Source organism: Tachysurus fulvidraco, chromosome 16 (assembly GCF_022655615.1).
Source record: "Tachysurus fulvidraco isolate hzauxx_2018 chromosome 16, HZAU_PFXX_2.0, whole genome shotgun sequence".
Taxonomy (NCBI): domain Eukaryota; kingdom Metazoa; phylum Chordata; class Actinopteri; order Siluriformes; family Bagridae; genus Tachysurus; species Tachysurus fulvidraco.
In genome coordinates, this window is record NC_062533.1 from 13,508,967 (window position 1) to 13,535,861 (window position 26,895).

General features: G+C 37.1%; 4 protein-coding genes across 4 annotated transcripts in view; 2 read left to right on the forward strand and 2 right to left on the reverse strand.

The window, feature by feature from the left end:
• The window catches only part of cd109 (CD109 molecule), a 31,283-nt gene extending 18,273 nt beyond the window's left edge, over window positions 1-13,010 (reverse strand). Inside the window, exons 1-19 of the mRNA XM_027155333.2 lie at window positions 12,844-13,010; window positions 12,534-12,706; window positions 12,047-12,075; window positions 10,471-10,707; window positions 10,245-10,370; window positions 9,397-9,436; window positions 9,201-9,282; window positions 8,735-8,822; window positions 8,074-8,212; window positions 7,497-7,606; window positions 6,279-6,548; window positions 5,850-5,948; window positions 5,209-5,271; window positions 4,757-4,933; window positions 3,587-3,739; window positions 2,873-2,956; window positions 2,729-2,789; window positions 1,586-1,688; window positions 185-299 (exon numbers count right to left, since the gene is read on the reverse strand). Coding sequence (XP_027011134.2) covers window positions 185-299; window positions 1,586-1,688; window positions 2,729-2,789; window positions 2,873-2,956; window positions 3,587-3,739; window positions 4,757-4,933; window positions 5,209-5,271; window positions 5,850-5,948; window positions 6,279-6,548; window positions 7,497-7,606; window positions 8,074-8,212; window positions 8,735-8,822; window positions 9,201-9,282; window positions 9,397-9,436; window positions 10,245-10,370; window positions 10,471-10,707; window positions 12,047-12,075; window positions 12,534-12,706; window positions 12,844-12,932 — 2,238 coding nt within the window. The 5' untranslated portion in view covers window positions 12,933-13,010. The remainder of the gene's footprint in view (window positions 1-184; window positions 300-1,585; window positions 1,689-2,728; window positions 2,790-2,872; window positions 2,957-3,586; window positions 3,740-4,756; window positions 4,934-5,208; window positions 5,272-5,849; window positions 5,949-6,278; window positions 6,549-7,496; window positions 7,607-8,073; window positions 8,213-8,734; window positions 8,823-9,200; window positions 9,283-9,396; window positions 9,437-10,244; window positions 10,371-10,470; window positions 10,708-12,046; window positions 12,076-12,533; window positions 12,707-12,843) is intronic.
• Window positions 13,011-13,864: 854 nt separating this feature from the next.
• naa20 (N-alpha-acetyltransferase 20, NatB catalytic subunit) lies at window positions 13,865-19,586 on the forward strand. Its single transcript, XM_027155363.2, has 6 exons — window positions 13,865-14,000; window positions 17,442-17,466; window positions 17,574-17,664; window positions 18,533-18,668; window positions 19,064-19,209; window positions 19,302-19,586. The coding sequence occupies exons 1-6, from the start codon at window positions 13,948-13,950 to the stop codon at window positions 19,385-19,387; spliced, it is 537 nt and encodes a 178-aa protein (XP_027011164.1). The 5' UTR covers window positions 13,865-13,947; the 3' UTR covers window positions 19,388-19,586.
• A 252-nt stretch (window positions 19,587-19,838) lies between these two features.
• Window positions 19,839-25,550, reverse strand: crnkl1 (crooked neck pre-mRNA splicing factor 1). The gene is made up of 14 exons (XM_027155361.2): window positions 25,354-25,550; window positions 24,523-24,675; window positions 24,340-24,431; window positions 24,083-24,241; window positions 23,829-23,995; window positions 23,344-23,522; window positions 23,016-23,186; window positions 22,406-22,597; window positions 22,246-22,305; window positions 21,917-21,997; window positions 21,595-21,834; window positions 21,398-21,499; window positions 20,661-20,909; window positions 19,839-20,308 (listed from the first exon to the last, which is right to left on the reverse strand). Exons 1-14 carry the CDS (start codon window positions 25,399-25,401, stop codon window positions 19,955-19,957), a joined length of 2,247 nt encoding a protein of 748 aa, XP_027011162.2. The 5' UTR covers window positions 25,402-25,550; the 3' UTR covers window positions 19,839-19,954.
• A 167-nt stretch (window positions 25,551-25,717) lies between these two features.
• cfap61 (cilia and flagella associated protein 61) overlaps window positions 25,718-26,895 on the forward strand; it is a 39,424-nt gene continuing 38,246 nt past the window's right edge. Inside the window, exons 1-2 of the mRNA XM_027155360.2 lie at window positions 25,718-25,855; window positions 26,023-26,171. Of these exons, the coding sequence (XP_027011161.1) occupies window positions 25,772-25,855; window positions 26,023-26,171 (233 nt within the window). The 5' untranslated portion in view covers window positions 25,718-25,771. The remainder of the gene's footprint in view (window positions 25,856-26,022; window positions 26,172-26,895) is intronic.

The following is a 26,895-nucleotide window of genomic DNA, read 5'->3' on the forward strand; positions in this document are numbered from 1 at the left end:
TTCACTGTGCTGTATTGTATTTGTGACAAACCAAAGGCTTCTACTCATTCTATGTAAACTTAAGAGACATAGAAGACACATAGAACCTGCAGTTTCTGCCACTACCTTTGCTTACACTACATTCAATGTCACTGAATTTATATTTACAGTTCCATACAAGTCTATAATTACCTCTGCACATTACCTCTGCAGGAGCGCTGAGCCCCAAACCCAGATCCTCTGACATGACGAAGGCTGTGGCCACCCACGAGGTCATGCTGTCTGGTACAGTGAGAGTGAATGCTGCTGTTGTAGAGTCACTGGAACACACAAAATACCACCATGTAATTTGTGTCTATTTGTAAAGATGTTTTGCTGATGTACTTCACCACACAACAGTCCTTAAGAATAAATCATATATTATGCAAAAGTGTACAGTACTGTGCAAAAGTCTTAGGCCATATAATTTTTTTAAATACTAACTGAATGATTGGGATAATAATAATAATAATAATAATAATAATAATAATAATAATAATAATAATAATAATAATAATAATAATAATAATTAATAATTAATAAATAAAAAAATCCCCAGAACTGTTGGATTCTCCAAGAAACTCTATAATCTTCGAAGCCAGTTTATGTATTTATATTTATGACATTTGGCCTTACCAGAGCAGCTTACATTTAGGGTTGGGGCCTTGCTCAGGGGCCCAGTGGTGGCAGCTTGGTGGATCCTGGGATTCAAACTCATGACTTTATGATCAGTAGTCGAGCACCTTAACCATCAAGCTACCACGTCCGAACTTCCATATAAAAAGACACAACATGTATCTGCCACTACTGATGTACAGTTTGATGTAAAAACAAAGGCTTATCACATCAAATACTGACTTTGCTTAGTTAGTGCTGTTATGTACATCAATACGTTTTATTTCATGTTGAAAATATTTCATTTCATTATTTTTAAAGGCATCTTTAAAACATTTCTTAACACATGCCCAAGACTTTTGCACATCAATACATGGAGATCATGTGAACGATAGTGGAGCATTTTGGAACTGGAAATGAAATCTAGGTCTCGTGGGAAAAAAAAACGTGCAAATAATTAAAACAGGTAAGAAATCTAGCATGTGATAAGTGAATGGAGATTTTTAAGTGAGTATTTGAGATTGATAGCATTCTTAGACTTTTATATTGTTTTTTAGTGTAAAAACATGCACGTATACAACAATTTACCTATGTAACATATTAATCCTTAAACAAAATCACAAACAAAATACAAAATACTGAAGAGAGATGTAATAAATTCTCTCTTTCCATTGGTAATATGATATATACTCAAAACGTGTATTCATTATAAACTGAAAGAGTTTCATGTCAGCCCAATATTTTTCAGTTGATAAGGAAACTGTGATAAATTCATATGCAATGAGCCAAGAGTACAAACAGTACTTCCATCCCAGTGAACTGCATCACAGATTTTGTAATGTTTGTTTATGACCAAAAGCTCAGAAGGACAGGAATGCTAGACGGAGAGTCTCATTAATTCTGAGTGACAAATTTAAAAGGAACAAGAAGCAAGAACATTTCTTTCTTCTACCTCATGTTGGTGTCAAGCCACAGCCATGTTTCGGGGAAATTCTTACGCTGATGAAGTTCCCGGTCTGTCTGCTCTGAAGTCATCATCACTGGTCTGTCTCCTGCTGTGGAAGATAAGGGTCGAGGCAGTTATCAGATGTTTCTCCTGATAGACATCTTCTACTTCTCTACTTGTCAGACTTCACTTCACTGTGAATTTCTAGATATTATTCGATCTATTTTTTCTGTTTCAATTTTTTCTATTCTGTAGAATAGTGAATTTCAAATGATTTAGGAGATTTCCTTATAATCCTTCTGAGGTTAATGAGTAGTAACGATTGCTTCTCTGAGGTCCATGGATGATGTCCTTTCTCTTTGGCATGACATCAAACCACCACTTTTAATTTTTTTTTTCATTAGTTACACCTAGCTGCTAATTATTCTCTTCAACCTTACAGGGATGGGGGTTCGATTCCCGCCTCTGTGTTTGGAGTTTGGATGTTTCCTCCCACAATCCTAAATGCATTGTGGTCTGACTGGTATCTCTAAAATTGTCAGTTAGTATGCATAGATTTATGGGATTTGGCCGGTGCCCTTATTTTTTTAATTTCATTCTATACAACTGTGGAATTAAGGTTTGCTTAAAGGGTTATTAAGGCAGCTTAGTGGACATGGGATTTGAACTCACAACCTTTCGATTAGAACGCTAATGATGTAACCACTAATCTACCACAACCTCACTTTCTGAGTAAGTGTATCTGCGTGTGTGATTGTGCCCTGTGATAGACGTCCACCCTGCTTTGTGCCCTTTGTGTACTGGGATTCCTAGGCTCCAGGTACCCCATTAACCAGTAGGATAAGAGATGTAGAGGAACCGATTAATGAATAAAGATTAAAATATTTTTTGTGAGTTTGTTTTTGTTATTATTGTCATTTAGGGCCTAATAAATAAATAAATAAATAAATAAATAAATAAATAAATAAAATAGTGTAGTCTTTTTTCCACCATTCTACTGACAGCAACTTTCTTTCACAGTATCACTGTTGCTGTAAGAAAGTGTGTAATCTGACTCACTTTAGCACCGTTTTCATTTTGTATGCACAGATTTGGTATCATTTTGTGTTATGTACTTATCACTTAAATAATTACAATCATTAGACTTACAAAACTCGTAGATGTTTTCTGCGTTTAAGCTGGCATCAGTGAGAACTGTGATGCCACTCACCTAGAGAAGGAAAGCCAGGCTCTTTGATCATTTTAAAAATAATGAAAATCACAAAACGAGTAACAAACATGAGCTTTTACTACCATGAAGACAGAGTACGGGCTGCTATTTTCCATTACATCCATCAGAGACACATCTGTAGTGTACGTAGCCAGTTCCTCTATTACCTGTAAAGGAGACAAGACAATTCAAACGATCTATCTTTAGATAAGATTAGATTTTTTTTTTAAAAAGAGGTTTTAAGGTGGATTATTTTATACTTTAAGGTGGATTATTTATTATACACATTAAAAAAATACACATTACAATCCCCTCCAGAAATATCGGAACAGCATAACCAATTCAAAGAAAGAAACCAGCCTCAAAAACCCTGAATAGTATAATTATGAAATAATTTCCTGTCTATCTGTACTAGAAGGTGAAATTATGTAATCAGGAAATTCATTCATTCATTAAAGCATTAGAGAATAGAAAAAAAACAAACCTGAAAAAGGTTTTTTGTGAACTTTGTGAACAGCGAAAGACTAAACTGAGCCATGGGTGTATGCTGGACATTGGGTTACATAGGAGTTATTGTCAATAAGATCTAATATTACAAAGACAATGTGGGAACCAAATCAAATGGGAACTACTCATGGGTGTGGATTATTGTTGTTTTCATGTGAGTAGAATAGACAGAAAATAGCAAAGCAATAACTCTGAGAAATCAACACCCACTTCCTGTGTCTCTGTAATGGCTCAGTGTCCTATTCATGTACCGTGAATTTGTTTTCAGTATCGTGTGAATGAATGCGTACCCTCTTTTCTGTAAAATCATTGCTCCGGTCTGAGTCCAAGCTCGCTTTGTCTACTACCAGGATTCCCACCAGTGATCCCAGCTCAGCTACAGACACAGACAGAGACACTTGCTCCGCCGGCTCTGCTTGTTCTTTTGCCCAGCTTACAGACACCTGCAGTCAAACGTGCATATTCATTTTCAGCTTGTAATGTAATCTATTAGATTGACCCTCAAACCAAGCCTAACAAAGCAGGAATCTGGTGCTATGGGTAAAGAATGATAACGTTAACTCCACTGACAAAATAGCTTACAAAGCAGCCTGATGTCATCATATTCATGCAACACTCACTGCATGTGTCGTAGCACATTGATGAAACACACTATGGTTCAGTCTAAAATACTGATTATTTTTGTCAGGAGATTTATTTAGTAGTTTTTGAAAGGAGTCTCCAGTGCCAGTGCTTTGGAACAGTCAGGGGTAAAAAGGCAAATAATCTTCTTGTGGATATCTCTTTTAACAAATAGCTGCCGTATTTAAACAAGGACAGGATTTAGCTCTCAGATCCAGGATTATTTGGATCAGAGGTAGATGCTTGGGCCAGGGTATGAAGATGGCCTTGTTTCTATAACAGCATATCTGTGCAATATTATAAAAGTAAAACCTAGTAATACTCCAGCTATTTGACCTGAACACTGGCATTAAAGCCAAGTTGATCTGTTTTCATGGGTAATTGATTAGAAAATCTTAAAGGGTGTCAGATTTGAAGTACGATGCAAAAGCAGCTTAAATAAATAATAATAATGAAGTCAACTATGTAGATATGAAGATGCTAAAAATTCAACATTAGCCTCAGATTTCTCTGAAGTTAAACAAAGCAGGTTGTGCTTTTATCTGTTTAAGCTGACTGGCATGAAGTAGAGTTACTGACATCACCAAGAGTTTATACAGTAGCAACACATTCTGAAGTGTTTTATTTCCCTTATACACCTAATCCTCATACTAATTCCCTTATACACCTAATCCCTAACTTTCTCTTGAAGTTAATACAGAAAATAAAGAGTTTGTTACTGGTACTGGAGACTCCTTCCAAAAATGTAACTTCATTGCATTTATTAATCCTGTTTTTCATTAAGATTAGATTATGTGGAGATTATCTGACAAACAAATTCTTGTGAATGTAATATTTACATGATTTTGTAGGATTTTTGTAAAGGAAACATCCAACACATCGTTGACGATCTCTCCATCTGGAAGGACGCAGTAAACCAGTACTTTTGCCAGAGGAACCCACGATGGGTCAGGAGACAGAGAGAAGTATGAGGAATTCAGAGACCTAGCAGCCACCACCTGGCTTTTTGCTATCACCTACACACACACACACACACACACACACACACACACACACATACACACACACAGAGAGATAGAGAGAGAGAGAGAGAGAGAGAGAGAGAGAGAGAGAGAGAGAGAGAGAGAGAGAGAGAGAGAGAGAGAGAGAGAGAGAGAGAGAGAGAGAGAGAGAGAGAGAAATTGTCTTGCTGTCTTTAGAAGGCAAAATAAAGGCCATTTTGTTTACTGACTATTCAGAATGAATTGAATTAAAGCGCATACTGTACATTTTCTTCTGGAATAAAACTTACCATGTAATGGAATTGAGTTAAGGGAAAATTACTTTCCACAGTCATGGAGAACGGTTGCCCAATCTGAAAGTGTCAAATAAAACATACCATTTTCATCTGTATTCTCAAACAAAATGTAGTCCAGGATATTATCTAAAGAGAGGGCCAGTGATCCTAATCTTTCTCTCATCCTAATCCTAATTCTCCTGAGGTTTTTATTATCTCTGCCATCTCTGGTTTAATGAATGAGCTAATGAACAAGTACACACCTCGAATCCTTGAGCATCCAGAATCAACACTAAAGATAGAAACTGTTACCTACAGTATGGTAATGGGTACCAAAAAGAAAAGCAAAAATATCATTAATATTTTTTCCAAATAAATAAATATAAAGCAGGAGAAGAAGAAGAAGAAGAAGAAGAAGAAGAAGAAGAAGAAGAAGAAGAAGAAGAAGAAGAAGAAGAAGAACTAAGCCATTCCTGAGAGCAGCCCACAAAATTCAGCCAATGAACCTCAACACTCAAAATTTTCTTGACCAGTTTCTTGGCTCTTGTGGGAACTTTTGGAATATATGGAATTTGCTAAGCATCAAGATACTTTAGCAAAAAAAAAAACTGGGTTTCCTCCATGAGTCAAGAAATACAGATGAGTATCAGCCTTGCCTTTGGAGAACTTCTACTTCTCAGCTGTATGTAAGATCTAGAAGGAGACGAGTATCTTCTGTACAGCTGTAGACGCTTGTGAACATCTTCATACTGGGCCTAAAACATACACATGGCAGCATGACACAATGTCCTGATAATGAGTGATAAAATACATAATTAGAACTAAATTCCTTAGTGTTTATGCTATGATATAGAAAGATAAAGGCCTCTTTTTCTTGGGAATCCGGAAAAATAGCAGCATGTGTTATTTTCCCACCCACTTAATCTGCATTTAATTAATTAGTTCATTTCAAACTTTAATGATTTTCCTGATTTGTATTAGACAGTCACTGTCAGACAGTTTACTATGAAAAGCCTATTGGAAAGTTTGAGTGAGAAAGTGGAAATGTAGTGCAGGAGTCAGGAATCGTACTCGGCTCTCATTACCTCTATCGTTAATGAAGACACACTTTCAGAGAGCTCGATCTGGAAGGGGATGATGCCATCAGCTGGAACAGGAAGTTGTAAGACTTGTGCCGAAATATTTTGTTCAGGATAAAGTAAAGACCTGTCTATAAAATCCCAGGTCCTGGCTTTTGCTGAATTTTCCCATGCAAACATCCATGGACTGAGAGGCTCCTGACTAACAGTGAGAGTCACACTCTGACTCTGGTCCTCTGCCGTCAGCGGACTGTTGTTATAGGTGGACAGTTTTAGCTGCAGCAGTGAAATATAATTAAAGACATTAATATCAAGTATTAATGTTCTCTTCAGTTCCATCCATCCATCCATCCATCCATCCATCCATCCATACATTCATTCACACTTTGTAGCACTTTTCCTACACTGGGCGGCAGGGAACCTGGAGCCCATTCCAGAGGACTTGGTGCACAAGGAAATGGGACAACCAGGACAGGGTCCCACCCCATCACATTCCACAATCACACACACTTATTCCCACGCTACAAACAATTTACAATACATGTCTGCAGACTGGGTGAAAAAACGGAGCATTACGAGGAAAACCCCTGACGTGTGGAGAGAGCATGCAACTTCCACACACACAGGGTCAGGGTGTGCATCACATCCCCAACCCTGGAGGTTCAGGGCAAATATGCTAACCTCTAAGCCACATTGTCTCATGTTAAGATCCAAATTACCAAATTATAAATTATTAAATATAATATTAGCACGGGGGGCACGGTGGCTTAGTGGTTAACACATTCGCCTCGCACCTCCAGGGTTGGTTGTTCGATTCCCCCCTCCGCATTTTGTGTGTGGAGTTTGCATGTTCTCCTCGTGCCTCGGGGGTTTCCTCCGGGTACTACGGTTTCCTCCCCTGGTCCAAAGACATGCATGGTAGGTTTATTGGCATCTCTGGAAAATTGTCCGTAGTGTGTGAGTGCGTGAGTGAATGAGTGTGTGTGTGTGCCCTGAGATGGGTTGGCACTCCGTCCAGGGTGTATCCTGCCTCGATGCCCGATGAGATAGGCACAGGCTCTGTTGGTTTTATTGAATAGAAACCTTTATTTTTGTCACATATACGCAAATTACGGCAAAATGAAATTCTTTCTTTGCAGATCAGAGCACAGGGTCAACCATGGAGCAGTGAGGGTTAAGGGCCTTGCTCAAGGGCCCAACAGTGTCAGCTTGTCTTGCACTAACCTGGGCAGAGAAGTTCAGAGACGGCTTGATGGTGGATGGATATTGCTGAAACTCTAGGTTATAACTATACATCTCAACAGAAACCCGAACAGAGCTGTTGTATGTAACACCTATATAAACAACAACGACAATGACAACAACAACAACATTAACCCAAAGTTTTAGAAAAATAAAAGGGACTGAGTAGGTGATACAACACAATTATATAAATATAATTATATAAATATAAATATAATTCCATCTGTGGCATAAATGAACATATAAGTACAGATTTATGAAATGACCAGCATGTGAATAAATACTGAAATATTTATAAATGCAACAATCAATCAATTAATATTAATATTTTTCCATCGTCACTATTTTAAGGTGCAACATTTTCTTTATGAAGTAATAACAGATTCTGCCAATCTTATAAAACAATACAAAGCACAACATGTAATCTGAATTTTTAAATAAGAAAAATGAATGTTATTTATTAATTCCTGGTTTATAAAATTATGCAGTTACTTTTTATTAATTTACTCTTGTTTTATTGAGTTAAATACACTTTATTAATGCAAATAATAAAATTGACCTGTCAGCAGTTCTGTGACCTGCACGTTAATGTCGATGTAGTCACGAGCGTCCGATCCTACATAAAACTGGTCTGTGTATTCTTCTGACTTCTGATACAGCGAGGAAACATCAAAGCTTAATTCAGCTTTTCCATCAATCTGTGAGAGGGATACGCATCACACACACACACACACACACACACACACACACACACACACACACACACACACACATACACACACACACACACGAATATATGTATATAGGCTTGAATTAAAGCGTTTATAGATAGATAGATAGAAGGCATTATAGATAGATAGATAGATAGATAGATAGATAGATAGATAGATAGATAGATAGATAGATAGATAGATAGATAGATAGATAGATAGATAGAAGGCATTATAGATAGATAGATAGATAGATAGATAGATAGATAGATAGATAGATAGATAGATAGATAGATAGATAGATAGATAGATAGATAGATAGATAGATAGATAGATAGAAGTCATTATAGATAGATAGATAGATAGATAGATAGATAGATAGATAGATAGATAGATAGATAGATAGATAGATAGATAGATAGATAGATAGATAGATAGATAGATAGATAGATAGATAGATAGATAGATAGATAGATAGATAGATAGATAGATAGATAGATAGATGCCTACCAGGTTCCAGTCTTCGTACAATGTACCTTGGAAGCCATGAACATAAGTTATTGACATGTTCCCAGCAACCGGCTTTCCATAAAGATATCTGTAATTGAATAGAAGAACGTTTGTGTTTGTTTTTTTTTCTTCTCAGGATGCATTTCAGAAAAAATACAGATGTTGGATGTAAGAGTAAGACAACTTTTTATTGTTTTTTTTTTAATCTTCAGGTCTATCTATCTATCTATCTATCTATCTATCTATCTATCTATCTATCTATCTATCTATCTATCTATCTATCTATCTATCTATCTATCTATCTATCTATCTATAGTATCTGTCTATCTATCTATCTATCTATCTATCTATCTATCTATCTATCTATCTATCTATCTATCTATCTATCTATCTATCTATCTATCTATCTATCTATCTATCTATGAGTATTTTTTAAGGGCCTAACGGTGATGAACGAGTGACTCACTGTGCAGTAACGGAGTATGTCAGGCTCTCTTCATAGTAAACAACATCAGGAGCGTCGAGCAGAACCTCAAATTTAGGCAACACTGCAACCACATGCCAAACAACACAACATCAACAAAGTGCTTTCAGTACTAATCTAATACAGTATATGTATATATTTACATTTTCATCATCACTTCATGATCATAAAATCTTACCGTAATGACTGACATTGAAGACCTTTTCCTGAGTTACTTCCTGGAAACAAGATAAAAGGGTTTTTCCGGCTCTTATTACTGTGTTGAAAAGTGTACAGCATTTGTTAGCGACAGACAAACATGGAGCAGTTACAGTGCCAGTTCTGCTGAGTGTCTGAGGTCTGTGTCTTTAGGTTGGAGCTACAAGGCTAATCTAACAAGGCTAACAAGGAATAGAAGCTTATAGCTTCCAGTTTAGCATTGTACAAGCTAGCACGATCATCACACAACCACCTCAGAAGAAAAACACGAATCAGCTGCTTGGACAGAAGGACACCAGATTAAACTTGCTATTTTTATGTTCATATTTTGGTCCCTTCAGGATTTTATATAGCTTTTTTGTGACGGTTGTGGCGTTTTGTCTTTAAATGCTGTGCAACTTGCGTTTTTTTCTCCATTTTAAACTCCTACCAGTGAAGATACTTACTTTCCACATTAGTTGTACTCATGTTTGATGCACATAAATGGAATAGTCTTTGGCTGAATGCATGTCACATGATGTTGTGATGATGTCAGGCCCCAAATCTGTGGTAATTTTTAAAAACTGCAAGCTCCTGAGAATATCCTGAGAAGAATTGGCTTGATTTTGCGTTCATTTCTATGTGTGTGTGTAGATTTGACATAGCAATCACATAAGCAAATGAGGAAAACCAATTTTATGCATGCTAAATTAGTAGCTATATTTGTAGCTACATTTCAATAGCCTTCTAACTGCATTAGCTTCATGTGAACTGAGGAGAAAGGTATCAGATTTTTAAAAAAGCAGATCATTTCATGAAAAATCTCCATCTGCCACTAAACCCACTCACGTTGACTGTAGCTATGATTTTCCATGCCCCCAGAGGAGGGTTCTGAGAGAGCTGAAACTCTTTAGCCGTCTCGCCGAGTACAGTTCCAATAGCCAGCCACTGAAGGATCAGATTCCCCCGTGGATCCTGATTCGAGAGCAAGATTAGATTGAGCTCATTACTGATGTACCCTGTGTACTGGAATGTACTGGTGTACGTACACAACATCTGAGCTGCTTATACCCACCATTACGCTGATGTCTATCTGTTTGTTACACGGTTTCCCATCAGGGGATATGACCAGAGCCCGGAATTTCACATCTTGGCCTGGTTTGTATCGGGGTTTGTCAGTCTGTAGCAGGATAGACACACTCCTAGTGCTGTACAGCAGAATGGTGGAATTAGAGAAGACCAAAGTCTGCCCAATATAACCCTTTACAACCAGCTTATAGGGGGACCAGTAGCTGGAATTATTCTCAGGGATCTAAAGAAGAAAAAAGGGGGGAAGAAGAAGAAGAAGAAGAAGAAGAAGAAGAAGAAGAAGAAGAAGAAGAAGAAGAAGAAGAAGAAGAAGAAGAAGAATTCATTTATTAATATTATTGTTATTATTATTAATGCATAAGACATGATGGTTATGGTGTGCTGTTAAAGAAAAATAACAACTAATGTGACAACTGATTAGAGGGTTGTGAGTTTGAATCCCAGATCCACTAAGATGCCTGTCCTGGGCCCCTGAGCAAGGCCCTTAACCCTCAATTGGTCAGTTGTATAAATGTAATTTACTCTAAATGAGGGAGTCTAATAAATTCTGTAAATGTATTTGTGTTTCTTTTATTTGTAATTATTTTCACCTGAAACCATTTTAGTGTTTTGGATTTTTTTTTAAGGCTATAAAAGAGTTATTACTTAAATAAACTGTAGTTAGGAGTTAAATTTAACTCTATGTGTTAGTAAACTTTTTAACTCCACAGGCATTTAGCTTTAACTCCTGAAAAGAGCTGAAATCTCAACACACAGAAAAGAGTTAATTTAACTTGAACTCTTCTGCTAGAGTATATTCCATGGTCATACATGTACACTCAGATGTAATAAACTCATCAAGTTTATTCCAATGGCCAGAACTGGCTGTGTAAATGAACATTTACTCTACATAAATACAATATTCTCTGAAGCACATAGAAAATATTCACAGATTTTTCACAGGAAAGCAGTGTCTGTCTTGTTTAAGCGTTACTAGAACTATAATGATGTGAAGAATGATGCGATACGGCTTGAGACGGAATGATTGGTGTTTATAATTGATGTGTTTTTCTACTTTCTATAAGGAGGTGATTATTACAATTATGTGTCCATTATGAAATTAATCCAGCTTTGTGGTTGTAGTTTAAGTGGTTGTTATTCATGCATGAATTCCTGACTCGTGTGGTAGTTAAGATTAGCTCTTTATTAGTTTGTGATTAGTACATGACTAAACTCATCATCAGTTCATATTTAAGTAAGAATTCATTATTAGTTAGTTAAGTAATTATTAGCTATTAGTGCAGGATGATTCATGTAGTGTTATTGTAAAATCTTATCATTGCAGTTTCCTAAATCTCCCAGATGTTTCTTTTGAACAAGGCTGCTATAATATTGCAGTTTGTCATTTAACAGCACTGATGTCACTGAGTTGTTGTTGTTTTTTTTTAATATCTCCGATCCGTTCTGATTATTCTGTTATGCATCATTGTTATTTTTAATACATCCAAGCTGCTCTAACATCAACATCTCGACAGGGATGCATTTAGAAGATAAAAATGAAGATATAAATAAATCATACTCACAGGAGGCAACACTTGTCGTTTTGTGGATCCTTCAAACAGAATGCAAAGAAAAAAAAGCAAGAAATATTATTATTATTATTATTATTATTATTAGTAGTAGTAGTAGTAGTAGTAGTAGTAGTAGTAGTAGTAGTAGTAGTAGTAGTAGTAGTATAGTTTTTGTACTTTAGTAAATAGTTTTTGTACTTTATTTCTTATGTTCTTTAAAGCTGCTTTTAGACTCAATTCAATTCAATTCAATTCAAGTTTATTTGTATAGCGCTTTTTACAATAGACATTGTCTCAAAGCAGCTTTACAGAACAGAAACACAGAGCAGAAGGTAAACATAATTAATGATAAAGGAATTAACGAATAATAAAAGAAATAAGAATTAACAGAATATTTTGTCAGACTATATTGTTAGAAGCGCATTACAAATCTAATTTAATTCATTCCTTTTGGAAACATTGCACCTTGTTCCTGCCTTCCTTCTTATAAGTCTTTTACCTCCTTCGGTGATGCTCTGAGCTTGAGCCAGGCTGCTGTTATTGTGAATTATCTCAGATTTAACTAAGACCGATGATTTGATGAGGATGGTGACGGATACTGTAGTTGGAACACCAGAACGTATCGTTTTGGGGACGGAGATCAGGTAGGAAGGGCTGTGAAGTGAAGTTGGACTTGGAATTACAGAAACACAACAAAAATGAATTGATGACAACAAGCAAATTAAAGCTTTTGCATATCAGGTTAATCCTTCACAGTGTAATTTAGTCTATTATTATTTTAACCAAAGAAAAATCAAATGTTTCAGTACCTCACTGGGTTTTCTGTTCCATCAATAATAGCAAGAAATCCAATCATTAAGAAAACGCGAAACAGCTCCATTGTAAGTTTTAGAGTCATGTGAAGCTTCTGGGGGTTATGAAACTCAGTGTGTATTCTTGTCTTAAATAAAGCATGGTCACATGATCTTTGTTACCCAGAGGGACAAGGGCTAGACATTTCCTTTTAAACAAGGAGACAATAGATATAGCACGCTTAACATTACCTCAGATTTATAAAAGTTAATATCACATGTTCTCAGGCTCACTAACACAGGCTCCTGACTTCAATTTAACTTACATATGCCTTCGACATATATGTATAGAATTTAAATATGCGTATAATTAAAGCACATATATTCTTCTATATACTTGTGTACATCAAATAAATAAATAAATAAATAAATAAATAAATAAATAAATAAATACACACACCTTTGACATATGGTGCTAATCTTGCCTAGTGTTGTCACTTATTCACTAATTAGCCCTTTTCTCCACAGGATCTCACCAGGATACTGAACATACCAAAGACTGTCCTACTGTTCTGTTCTCATCCCAAGACTCCCATTAACAATCTGATCATACTGAACATCTCAAGTCATGTAGTACTGCCTGACTTTATAGTATAAAGACAGAAGAGGACTGAATAATAATCAAAATATCTGTTGTCACCTGGACAGGTTCCCTTCCAGATTCATTCATGTCTTCTCTGGGACTTTTTCTGGGGCTATTATTATTATTATTATTATTATTATTATTATTATTATTATTATTATTATTATTATTATTATTATTATTATTACTATTATTACTATTATTACTATTATTACTATTAGTATTGTTAGTATTGTTGATATTATTATTATTATTATTATTATTATTATTATTATTATTATTATTATTATTATTATTGTTATTATTATTATTATTATTATTATTATTATTATTATTATTATTATTATTATTATTATTATTTATTCGTATTTTACTCCAGATGGCGCTCTTTCCGGTAAAGACTTCCGTTTCTGTGACGTAGAAGAGGTCAGGGATCAAACTCAGTTCTTTTTTTTAGATCTCATATTTTAACGGACAAAATGACGACGTTACGCGCATTTAACTGCGACGACCTTTTTAAATTTAATAACATGTAAGTAGACTTTATTTATGGCGTTGTGTCAGTAACGGAGCGCTAATATTCTGCAGCTGCGAGTCGGTGTTATTGTACTACCGTGTATAGTGCTAACTCTGCGTGCTAATGCTAATGTTCAAAACGCTTTTATTCATAAGTAAATGCATTATATATTCATTACATAGTATATATTATATAGTGCACTGTATAGGATGTAACTACAGGGCTAGTGATATTACACAGTGCACTATATAAACTACAGGGTTAGTGATATTACACAGTGCACTATATAAACTACAGGGTTAGAGATATTACACAGTGCACTATATAAACTACAGGGCTAGTGATATTACACAGTGCACTATATAAACTACAGGGTTAGAGATATTACATAGTGCACTATATAAACTACAGGGTTAGTGATATTACACAGTGCACTATATAAACTACAGGGCTAGTGATATTACACAGTGCACTATATAAACTACAGGGCTAGTGATATTACATAGTGCACTATATAAACTACAGGGTTGGAGATATTACATAGTGCACTATATAAACTACAGGGTTAGAGATATTACACAGTGCACTATATAAACTACAGGGCTAGTGATATTACACAGTGCACTATATAAACTACAGGGTTAGAGATATTACATAGTGCACTATATAAACTACAGGGTTAGTGATATTACATAGTGCACTATATAAACTACAGGGCTAGTGATATTACACAGTGCACTATATAAACTACAGGGTTAGAGATATTACATAGTGCACTATATAAACTACAGGGTTAGAGATATTACATAGTGCACTATATAAACTACAGGGTTAGAGATATTACATAGTGCACTATATAAACTACAGGGTTAGAGATATTACATAGTGCACTATATAAACTACAGGGTTAGAGATATTACATAGTGCACTATATAAACTACAGGGTTAGAGATATTACATAGTGCACTATATAAACTACAGGGTTAGTGATATTACACAGTGCACTATATAAACTACAGGGTTAGAGATATTACATAGTGCACTATATAAACTACAGGGTTAGAGATATTACATAGTGCACTATATAAACTACAGGGTTAGAGATATTACATAGTGCACTATATAAACTACAGGGTTAGAGATATTACATAGTGCACTATATAAACTACAGGGTTAGAGATATTACATAGTGCACTATATAAACTACAGGGTTAGAGATATTACATAGTGCACTATATAAACTACAGGGTTAGTGATATTACACAGTGCACTATATAAACTACAGGGTTAGAGATATTACATAGTGCACTATATAAACTACAGGGCTAGTGATATTACATAGTGCACTATATAAACTACAGGGCTAGTGATATTACACAGTGCACTATATAAACTACAGGGTTAGTGATATTACACAGTGCACTATATAAACTACAGGGCTAGTGATATTACATAGTGCACTATATAAACTACAGGGCTAGTGATATTACATAGTGCACTATATAAACTACAGGGCTAGTGATATTACATAGTGCACTATATAAACTACTGGGTTAGAGATATTACATAGTGCACTATATAAACTACAGGGTTAGAGATATTACACAGTGCACTATATAAACTACAGGGTTAGAGATATTACATAGTGCACTATATAAACTACAGGGTTAGAGATATTACATAGTGCACTATATAAACTACAGGGTTAGAGATATTACATAGTGCACTATATAAACTACAGGGTTAGTGATATTACACAGTGCACTATATAAACTACAGGGTTAGAGATATTACATAGTGCACTATATAAACTACAGAGCTAGTGATATTACATAGTGCACTATATAAACTACAGGGCTAGTGATATTACACAGTGCACTATATAAACTACAGGGTTAGTGATATTACACAGTGCACTATATAAACTACAGGGCTAGTGATATTACATAGTGCACTATATAAACTACAGGGCTAGTGATATTACATAGTGCACTATATAAACTACAGGGCTAGTGATATTACATAGTGCACTATATAAACTACTGGGTTAGAGATATTACATAGTGCACTATATAAACTACAGGGTTAGAGATATTACACAGTGCACTATATAAACTACAGGGTTAGAGATATTACATAGTGCACTATATAAACTACAGGGTTAGTGATATTACACAGTGCACTATATAAACTACAGGGCTAGTGATATTACATAGTGCACTATATAAACTACAGGGTTAGAGATATTACATAGTGCACTATATAAACTACAGGGTTAGAGATATTACATAGTGCACTATATAAACTACAGGGCTAGTGATATTACATAGTGCACTATATAAACTACAGGGCTAGTGATATTACACAGTGCACTATATAAACTACAGGGTTAGAGATATTACATAGTGCACTATATAAACTACAGGGCTAGTGATATTACATAGTGCACTATATAAACTACAGGGCTAGTGATATTACACAGTGCACTATATAAACTACAGGGTTAGTGATATTACACAGTGCACTATATAAACTACAGGGCTAGTGATATTACATAGTGCACTATATAAACTACAGGGCTAGTGATATTACACAGTGCACTATATAAACTACAGGGTTAGAGATATTACACAGTGCACTATATAAACTACAGGGTTAGAGATATTACACAGTGCACTATATAAACTACAGGGTTAGAGATATTACATAGTGCACTATATAAACTACAGGGCTAGTGATATTACACAGTGCACTATATAAACTACAGGGTTAGAGATATTACATAGTGCACTATATAAACTACAGGGCTAGTGATATTACATAGTGCACTATATAAACTACAGGGTTAGTGATATTACATAGTGCACTATATAAACTACAGGGTTAGAGATATTACATAGTGCACTATATAAACTACAGGGCTAGTGATATTACATAGTGCACTATATAAACTACAGGGTTAGTGATATTACATAGTGCACTATATAAACTACAGGGCTAGTGATATTACATAGTGCACTATATAAACTACAGGGCTAGTGATATTACATAGTGCACTATATAAACTACAGGGTTAGAGATATTACATAGTGCACTATATAAACTACAGGGTTAGAGATATTACATAGTGCACTATATAAACTACAGGGCTAGTGATATTACATAGTGCACTATATAAACTACAGTGCTAGAGATATTACACAGTGCACTATATAAACTACAGGGTTAGAGATATTACATAGTGCACTATATAAACTACAGGGTTAGAGATATTACATAGTGCACTATATAAACTACAGGGTTAGAGATATTACATAGTGCACTATACTGTATAGGATGTAAACTACTGGCTTAGAGATTGTGTATGAGTGAGTGTGAGAGTGCGTGTGTGTGTGTGTGTGTCTGTGTTTTCCATCTTTTGGGACTGATCTGATATTTCCTTTCCCCTTTTTGCAGAAATCTGGACCCTTTAACAGAGACTGTATCCTTTTCATTCAGAAATCCTAATCCAAAAACTGCTGGTTGATGATGATGTGTGTATGATGTGAATGTCTATCCAGTCTCCCTCCTTAACGGTGAGCTTTACAGTATGGCATTCCCTTTTACTTGCAGTATCTGGCACACTGGCCAGAGTATTTCATCGTGGCCGAGGCACCGGGTGGTGAGCTGATGGGCTACAGTGAGTCACTTTATTAGAGGCAACAGCTGAACAAATGTCTAGTCAGTCTAACATCAGCTTAGTCCTTGTTCATTTAAAACTCAGGAATAAATAACTCTATGGCTTCCATTAATTCATTTACATTTGATTTACATAATACTCCAGAAGGCACTCGTTTCTGTTCTTCTGTGCCATCTACTTCATACGGAGAATATAGATATAGATTATGTATAAATGTAAAAGTGAGAGAACAGGGATTATTTATATTATATTAAGTTCTTGCTTTTATAGGACACAAGAATATTGTGTGTGTGTGTGTGTGTGTGTGTGTGTGTGTGAGAGAGACCTTCTAATGAGCATGACAAACGAGTTGGGGGGGGAGGGAAGCTTGCATTAAAGATGCGTGTTTGTGTAGGTCAAGTCGAAGTACACCCCTACTACACCTATATGGAGATTGGGCTTCTGCTGTCTTCTGATTTCATTTCCAGATAAATGATGCTCATACACTTTTCAGAAATATGTACGTTTCTGTACCAGTTGCTGACAGTGTTAACATTTAGTATGAATTTTTACGATTGCAAGATGATAACACTTACGTTCTTTGCTTATAAATGACCAAGACATTGTATTTTTACCCTTTTCTAGTTATATTCAGCTGTAAACATCCAGCAACATTACTTAATAATAATATCCTTTTATTAGGATAACATTTTATTTTTTTTATACATTTGATATATATAAATATTTGATTTTTTCATATCATCAATATAACAGCCTTAGTCCGGCCTTTTCTCCTCTTTATTCCTCCTCCACAACAAAATGATAAGCACTGCTTTAAGTGATTGGCTCAGGTGTGTGGTTTCATTCCCTTTTCCTCATGTCTCTGCAGTCATGGGGAAGGCCGAGGGCTCTGTGGCACGTGAGGAGTGGCACGGGCACGTCACTGCTCTGTCAGTGGCTCCTGAGTTCAGACGGCTGGGTTTGGCTGCCAGACTCATGGACATGTTGGAGGAAATCTCAGAAAGGTGCAGTACTTTATTAGTTTGGGGGGGGGGGGGGGGCCCTGGCCCTACTGTGGTTCACCGGCATACAACAATCTTAGTGTAAAGAGTGCTGGACACTTTCTCTCCCCACCAGCAGAGGTCACCATCACCAGCTGTGGTATTACATCAGGGGAATAAAACACACCGGATAATTTATCGTCTTTATAATAGGTTACAGCCCGTTTCAGAGGATAATCTGTCAACTTATTCTAAAAGATTGTTTTTTTGGGACTCGCAAAAACAGCACATTTGATTATATTACCACATATTCAATATAAACAGTATGCAGCAGATTTAAACAAATTGGTGAAGGCTGCATGACTTAACTAGGTATGAACTGATGATGTCTAGAATGACTGATCTGTTCTCTCTTGTAGGAAAGGAGGCTTCTTCGTTGACCTCTTTGTCCGTGTCTCCAATCAAGTGGCAGTGAACATGTACAAACAGTTAGGCTACAGCGTTTACAGAACAGTCATTGAATATTACTCAGCCAGCAACGGAGAACCGGACGAAGACGCCTACGGTAAACTCCTGCTTTGACTTCTCATGCTAGATTTTAATTAACATTGACTTATTACACACTTCAGCACTGTGACTGCTTTTATTTTTACACAGATATGAGGAAAGCGTTATCAAGAGACACCGAGAAGAAGTCCATAATTCCACTCCCGCATCCTGTCCGTCCAGAAGACATAGAATAACACTGAAGTGGCTCTCTGACTCGCTCACTTACCCCATATTGGGAAAATAAAGATGTAAGACCCATCAAGTTTAGTATATTCATATCCTATTGCAAATGAATGGTCAGAGGGTCACTGCTTTGTAAATGTGATTTATAAAAAGCTTCACCATTTCTGCACAAATTGTCCAAAACTGAAATAAAACACAATATAATCTTCATTCTGAATGTCAGATCATTGACCAACCGGTAGTCCTCGTGTCTAGGCTAATTGTTTTTCCATTTGTAGACAAAACAAAACTGCACTTCAGAGAAAGATGTTTTGTAGCCCTGTTGTAGAATAATTATCATGCATACATCATCTCAAATCAAGAGATTTGAGACTCTTGTACTCTTTTTGGTCAATTTAAAAGTTTAGTTTTTTTAGTTGTTTTTTTTTTAACTAACACAATTTTAAACAAAGAATTACAATGTACTTGCTTCTCTTTTTTATTTTGTTATAAAAGAACAGTGAGAACAGTCTGTGAGCAGATGAATGCTCCATCAGTCCAGTTTATCCTGATATTGAATAAAAGAAAAAAACTCAAGTTTATTCCTCCTCTGTAGGATTTGTCTTCTCCTCACTTTTGTCTTCAGTGTTCTCCTCATCACTTTCACTGCTACTACTACTGCTGCTGCTGCTGCTGCTGCTGCTGTCGCTGTCATCATGATCGTCAAACACACCCTCTTTATTCTCCTGTGTTTCTCCGCTTTCCTCCTGCTCGTCTCCTGGCTGTGTGGGTTCGACATTCTCGTCCGTTTCCGTCTCTGCTTCCTCCGGATGCTCGTCTTGCTGTTGTTGCTTCTTCCACATCTTGGCCATGGCCAGCAGTTTGAGATTGGGCTGATTGGCAGCATCCTCTGGGAAGATGTAGTCGTAATATTCTTCCCACCCTGCATCCGACTGCAGAATAATAAGTCACCATAATTAGAACCTGACACACAATTGGTATAATCCACACACACGGCAGCAGTAATACAAAAACTGGATATTTCTGACTCCATGATTACAGTAACAAATGAAAGAATGTGCAAGTGTTTAAAAATGACTTGAATTGCAGTCTATTCGTTAAGAATCATCCAATCAAGCTGCATTTTCACACAATCTGAGAATCAAATGTTACATTTTACTAAAAAAAAAAAAAAAAAAAACACGTTTAACAGCCATGTAACTATAACTGCTACAAACTGAACAGTCTGTAATGTGCATTAGCATACTCTGCTCCACGATACAATCTGTGTTTCCTTCTACTCACCCCATCCTCTGCAGTAAGCTTTCTCCTCTTCTTCACCTTCTCGGGCATCAGCTTCCTCACTCTGTCTATGTTGGCCGAGGTGCCGAACTCGTGCTCGAAGTCCTTCCAGGCCTCGAGCAGCATGAGCCTCTCCTCCTTCTCCTCACATGTGCGTAGGCTACGGTTAGCTTCCTCGTAGACCTGCCTGCACCTCTGCAGTCGCTCGTCACCCTCGATCGACAGCTCGAACTGTGCGTAACTGATCCATACCTGCACACGACAGAAATAGATTTGTATGCTGAAATTTTACTTTAACTTCTCAAGATCAGCTTCCTCCAATGTCTGGGGTTCTGTTAGAACAAGAACTGACATGACACATTGGTGCACGTCATTCACTATTGTCATTAAATTACTGCTCGATATATTTGCTATTGTGGCTGACAATGACATCATAGGTTAAAGTGTCTTAACCACAAAACAAACCAGCATAAGGCATCTCGTATTTTCATTGAAGCTGCACTAGGCTCGGATAAATACACGACACTGACGTGATTAGAGCTGAAGCATAATGATGGTCATCACTAATGATGTCTCTGCTGCCTTCAAACACAATGAAGAAATTTCAGATTAAGTACATATGATTATCTGAAGTCTTTTTTTTTTTTTTACACTAGATATCTTTCCAGAGATAAATGACAGCACGTTTGGAATGTGTTCAGAGCCCCTGCTTGGTAATGTTAGTAATGTTGAGACCCTACCTTGACGTGTTGTGTGCGCTGCAAGAGCCTCTTATAAAGTCCTCGTGTGTTCTCATATTCCTCCTGTTCGATTTCAAAGTCAATATAGGACTTCCATAGCACCTACAGGGTTTCAATGCAAACATCAAATTAGTTCCACAGGAAATTCCAATTGAAATTTAAAAGAATAATCAGAGCAGGCGACATGTGGGCGATACCTCTGGCATGTCGAGACGAGGCTGACCGATAGCCAGCTCGAATATGGCCCGTGCTCTTTCTACGTCTCCCAGGATCGTCTCCAGCTCGGCAAACTTGATCCAGGTAGTACAGTTCTCTGGGCTGTACTCCAGGTACTTCTCGTAGAGCTTCCTGCAGCGGTCAAACTCTCTCAGCTGCAACTCCAGCTCGATGTAGCCCTTAAACAGCTTATTCTTTGGGCATTTCCCGATGCCTGTGCCCTGGGATTACACAGTACACAAAGCATCAGACTGCAGTTTCAATCAACTTAATCCTGTAATTCTAAAGGTTGCAGAAATTTACCAGGCATTGTCTGGCTTTCTGCAGGTTCTTCTGGCGAACTTCAAACTGGCCATAGAGCAGCCAGATTTTAGCGAAGGTAAACTACGAACAAGATTGAAATCGGACAAACATATAAATATCAAATTGTCGAATATGAGATGCTCTAATTCATGCAATAATGTAACGAAAAAAAGTAACACAGACATTCTACAACATAATTACAAACATTCACCAATACTCAAAATGTCATTCACTAATTAATAAAACAGTGCCAGCATGAGCAAATTCTGCTATGTAGGTGTTTGGTGTCAATATAATAACATTTTTATCCCTCACTGTATGATGCGTACCTTTTTGTGAGGGATAAGCTCCAGACATGCCTGATACACCTGTCTTGTTCTCTCGGGGTCCTGTCACAGAACCAAACCAGCACGTGATGAATTTCACTGCACAACATATATAAAGCCTGCTAAACATCATTGTAGTTCACTGCCTCATGTCAGGCCTGACCTTGACCTCCAGCTCCTCATAGAGTGCATAGTTGATCCACAAGTAAATGTAACGTCTCCAGTGTCTCTTCTCTGTGATGGGGGGGACGTTGGAGATGGCTCGTTCGTATACCTCTCGGACCGTGTCGGGGTCCGCGTCACTCTCCACCAGCCGCAGGTAATCGAACCAGGCATCATAGTTGTGTGGGCTTGCCTTGAGTTAAGAGACAACATCCCACACTGTACTCTTACTATATTAATCAGTTTCATGCAGGTGAAGATTTGAAATGGCATGAAAAATTGAGAGGGTTAATAGTTTGTAGTATTTATTTGCAATATAAAAAAGAAGTAATTTAAATGCCCTAGAACACTGTAGTCATGTTTAATTATGTGTTTCTGATTGGGTGTATTACTAGACCAGGGACATAAGCAGTTCAAATGGTCTAATTTATAGCCAAAGAGTGGTGGAGAAGCATTGAAGGGTAGCTGCTGTTAGTGTTCAGTCATGTTAACTGTTTATCTGAACCCATGTAAGCACTGGGTTTCCAATACAATGTGTAGATTCAGACAATGAACTGCCTTTTCCCCTTCTCATGTTTAAAGCTTTCTTAGTATATTTAGTGGTATTTTACCTTAACCTCCTCCTCATACTGGAATCTCCTCTTGCTGACGATGACGTCCTCGATTCCTCTCCTGTCTCCAAACCTCTTCTCAAACACTGTGTAGTTCTTGAAAAGCTCCTGGGCCTTCTGTTTGGGGATTTTGTCCAGGGCGTACTTATAGATCACCCGAACACGCTCAAACTGAACACACACACACACACACACACACAATGTTTGGAAATGGGTAACAGAATCTCATTGATGAAGTAAAGACATTTTGATCTCACTGATGAACATGAAAACATCACTGTAGTTAAACCATATTTTCTAATGGATGCCATTTTCAGCAGGAAATTACCTCTTTCTGTTTCTCCTCAAATCTGGCAAAAGCCACAAAGAGGTTTTCATCTATATGTTCCTCGCCGAAGAACTCCACGGCCCTCTCGTACACTTTTCTCGCATGAGCAATGTAACCGTGCTTATCTTCAAAGCGGGCGTATTTGATCCAGTTCTTCACTTGGGGATGGACTATCACAAGTGCAGGGGAGTTAAGGAACCAATAACTAACTAATAACACAACAGTATTCAGCTTATTGAGTATCAAATAATTTCGGTTAAGAATTGAGATCACGTGATTCTCTGACACCAGTTTTATAAAAAACAGTTCAACTAAATGTCTCAGTTAAACAGTGAATTGATTGTATTCGCTAGTCACAGTTGATTGGAATGGAAAGCTCCAAAGTTCCTGATACGTTCTCTGTAGTGAAAATCTGTTTGTTTAAATACCCTCTACAAGCACACACCACTTCTACATCCCCAACAAGAGCACTGTGGTAAGGATATATCTCTCATAAATGCAGCGGGCTTTCTCCACCTCCTTATAGCGCAGCTCAAAGTTGATGTAAGAGTGCCAGGCCTGCTCCTCCGGCTCCCACTCCATCCAGCGCTCAAACACTTGCCTGCAGCCTGCTATGTTCCCCAGCATCTCCTCCATGTAGCTGTATTTGTACCTATGAACACATACAGACCAAGATCATGTCAGTGCTATTAAACTGAGCTGATCAGTAAGCAGTGTAGAAGTGAAGTGCAAGGATTACCAGAACTGGTTGACTCGGGGCAGGATGGTTATGGCTCGGTCCCAGATGTTGCGAGCGTGATTGACCTGCCGGTTCTTCATCTCCATCTCGGCGTATTTCAGCCACAGTGTGACATTCCGGTGATCCACGTCCAGCGCGCGCTCGTAGATAGACCGAGCTCTTTAAACAATTGACCAGAAATACAAAACCGTTGAACCAGTATTCATTTAACTCAGTGTTAATAATCATATGATTAACAGATATCCAGCATGTTATACCTCTGTATTTCTTTCAGACTTTCCTCCCATTGTGCGTACTTGATCCAGTTGCTTATGACGGTCCTGTTCTTTCTGATATTATCTTCAAATCCCTGTAGAGCATGGATATTGAACATGAGCATGATGGAGCAAACCAAACACCCAAAGAAACCCACCTTCAGAAAAATGAGAAAAACAAAACACCTTGCGTTTTCGTAATTTGTAATCATTTAACTCCTCTTCATCAGTGATCTTCTGTTTGGGTGGAGGTGGGAGTAGCTCGAGTTCTCGTTCTTTGGCTTCTCGAAGCAGCTGCTCGGCTGTGATCTGCACCTCAGCTGGAGCTTTATTCTTCACCTGGTACAGGAAAAGCATGGCAGAGTTTAATATCCATCACAGATAGCAATACTACCTTTCCTTAAACACCTGCATGTAGAACATTGTGCAAAAGGCTGCATGTAAAAACTCACTGCTTGACCTTAAGCTTATATGTAGGACTTTCAATGTTTCCAAAACCATTTTCAACAAAATGTCAAAATTGTTTACCTGTTTTCAATTTGAGTGCATTAAATGACTTTAAGTAGAAACAGAGAATAAACGTAATGCTTTTAATCAGGATTTATTTTATTATATAACAAGTATTTCATAACAGTACAGACGGTGTGTAATGCCTTCACTTTCCTCTTTAATATCTATTAATATCGTTTGTAATCCCTGGGAATTCATTACTAAAGATATCTAATAAACTAACAAGCAAGCAAGGCTAATAGTTTGTAGCTTCGGTAGAGCTAACAGCATAGCATTGTGAAAAATACTGATTATTAAATCGGAAGTATAGCTAATATGTCCGTGTATAACTACATTACACAGTTAAACTACACTGAAATGAAATGATATATTGTTTCATAGTAAGGTCAATAATGACAGCTATTGTAATTGTAATTAAAAGAACTAGCTTAGCTTAGCCAATTAGCTTAGCTTAGCCAGTTAGCTTAGCCACACGTTAGCCTCCATGTATGAGCCCAGTTTATTTACCTTTGCCACTTTCGGTATTCTCTGCTTCCCTGCCGCGGTGGACGCCATAGTTTCTAAGTTTTATCTTACCACAAGAATGAAAATAAGAGTTTATGGTATTTAATTCGATACCTTAAATACAAATTACTTAACACTATTCAATCAAAACCAAGTTTTCCGCCATAACTTTTCTCCTTGGCTCATTTTTTCCCCACCTGTATTACGTCGAGACCCGCATTCTTCGCTGTGATTGGCTGCTGATGAAAGGTTCTCCAATAGAAAGAAAGTATCGGGCTTGAACTAGCCAATCATAATGAAGAATTATACAGTAGGCGGGAAAAAAAGGTATACGAATATGGGTGGGAAAAGCTAAAAGTCGTAGTAACGTTCAACGTAACACTTGCACGTTGGCGTTCTTACGTCATGACGTTTAAAAACCATGGTAACGAGACGCTTAGGCCAAATACGGTTAAAACTCATGTACAACCTAAAAGCGAGTGTTTTCGAGACAGGTGCAAGAATGGTATCGATTTATTTCTTTTTTCGACACCATGTTGACTGTCTACTCTTATGAATAGCTTCTGTGCTGCTTTACACTTTAATTTGTCGCCTGCCAAATGCTGTAAATGTAAATGTAATGGGGATTGTGTGATAATCGAATTTCTCTTGTATGTCTCTGTATTATTTCAGGAGAACATGACGTCCATTACTTCATCCAGTGGGGAAAATGCATCTATAATTGTGAGACGAACAGAGTCCTGTGATGCTCACAAGATCAGTGCGCTGATCAGTCCAGAAACTTCAGCAGTGTTTGGAAAAGTCAATGTGATCTCCCTGCTGTGAGTGCTGAAGATAATCCATTCATGCATGTTCAGGTTCAGAGGCAGGATATATCTCATATAGTGTGGCATTTGGTAGCCTAGTGCTGGTGTTGGGCTATTAATCAGAAGGTTGTGAGTTTGGTCCCGTGTCCGAGATGCCACTGTTGGGCCAGTGAACAGTGAACGCAGTTGGTCTGTACAAAAAAATGAGATAATGTAAGTTGCTCTGGATAAGTGCGTCTGCCAAATGCTGGGAATGAAATGAAATATATCATAACACATAATATATCTTACAGACTTTTGTTCAGTATGGATTAAAGTACATAAGTCTATTACAAGACTCTTCTGTTCTGGCACCAAGGTGGTGGAATGAACTTTCCCTAGAGGTCTGGATAGCTGAGTCAGTGGCTATTTTCAAATGATGGTTGAAGACCTAGTTATTTATGAAACACTTCAACTAGCATTTTCTTCCCTGTTTTGTTGTATGTGTGTATTTAAAAAAAACAATAAAAACTTAAGTCTGTAGCCTAGTGAACCACTTAAGCACTTTTGTACGTCGCTCTGTATAAGGGTGGGAGAATCTTGATTCCTAAGCATTCTAATTCTAACTCTACATCTAATTCCTAATGCCTAAGCTTTGCCTTTGTTTATTTGTAACTTTGTATAAAGTAATTTCTAGAAGACATCATGAATCACAATACTGATTTTTAGTAGTGTTTAGGTTTAGTTGTAGGTTTAGTGA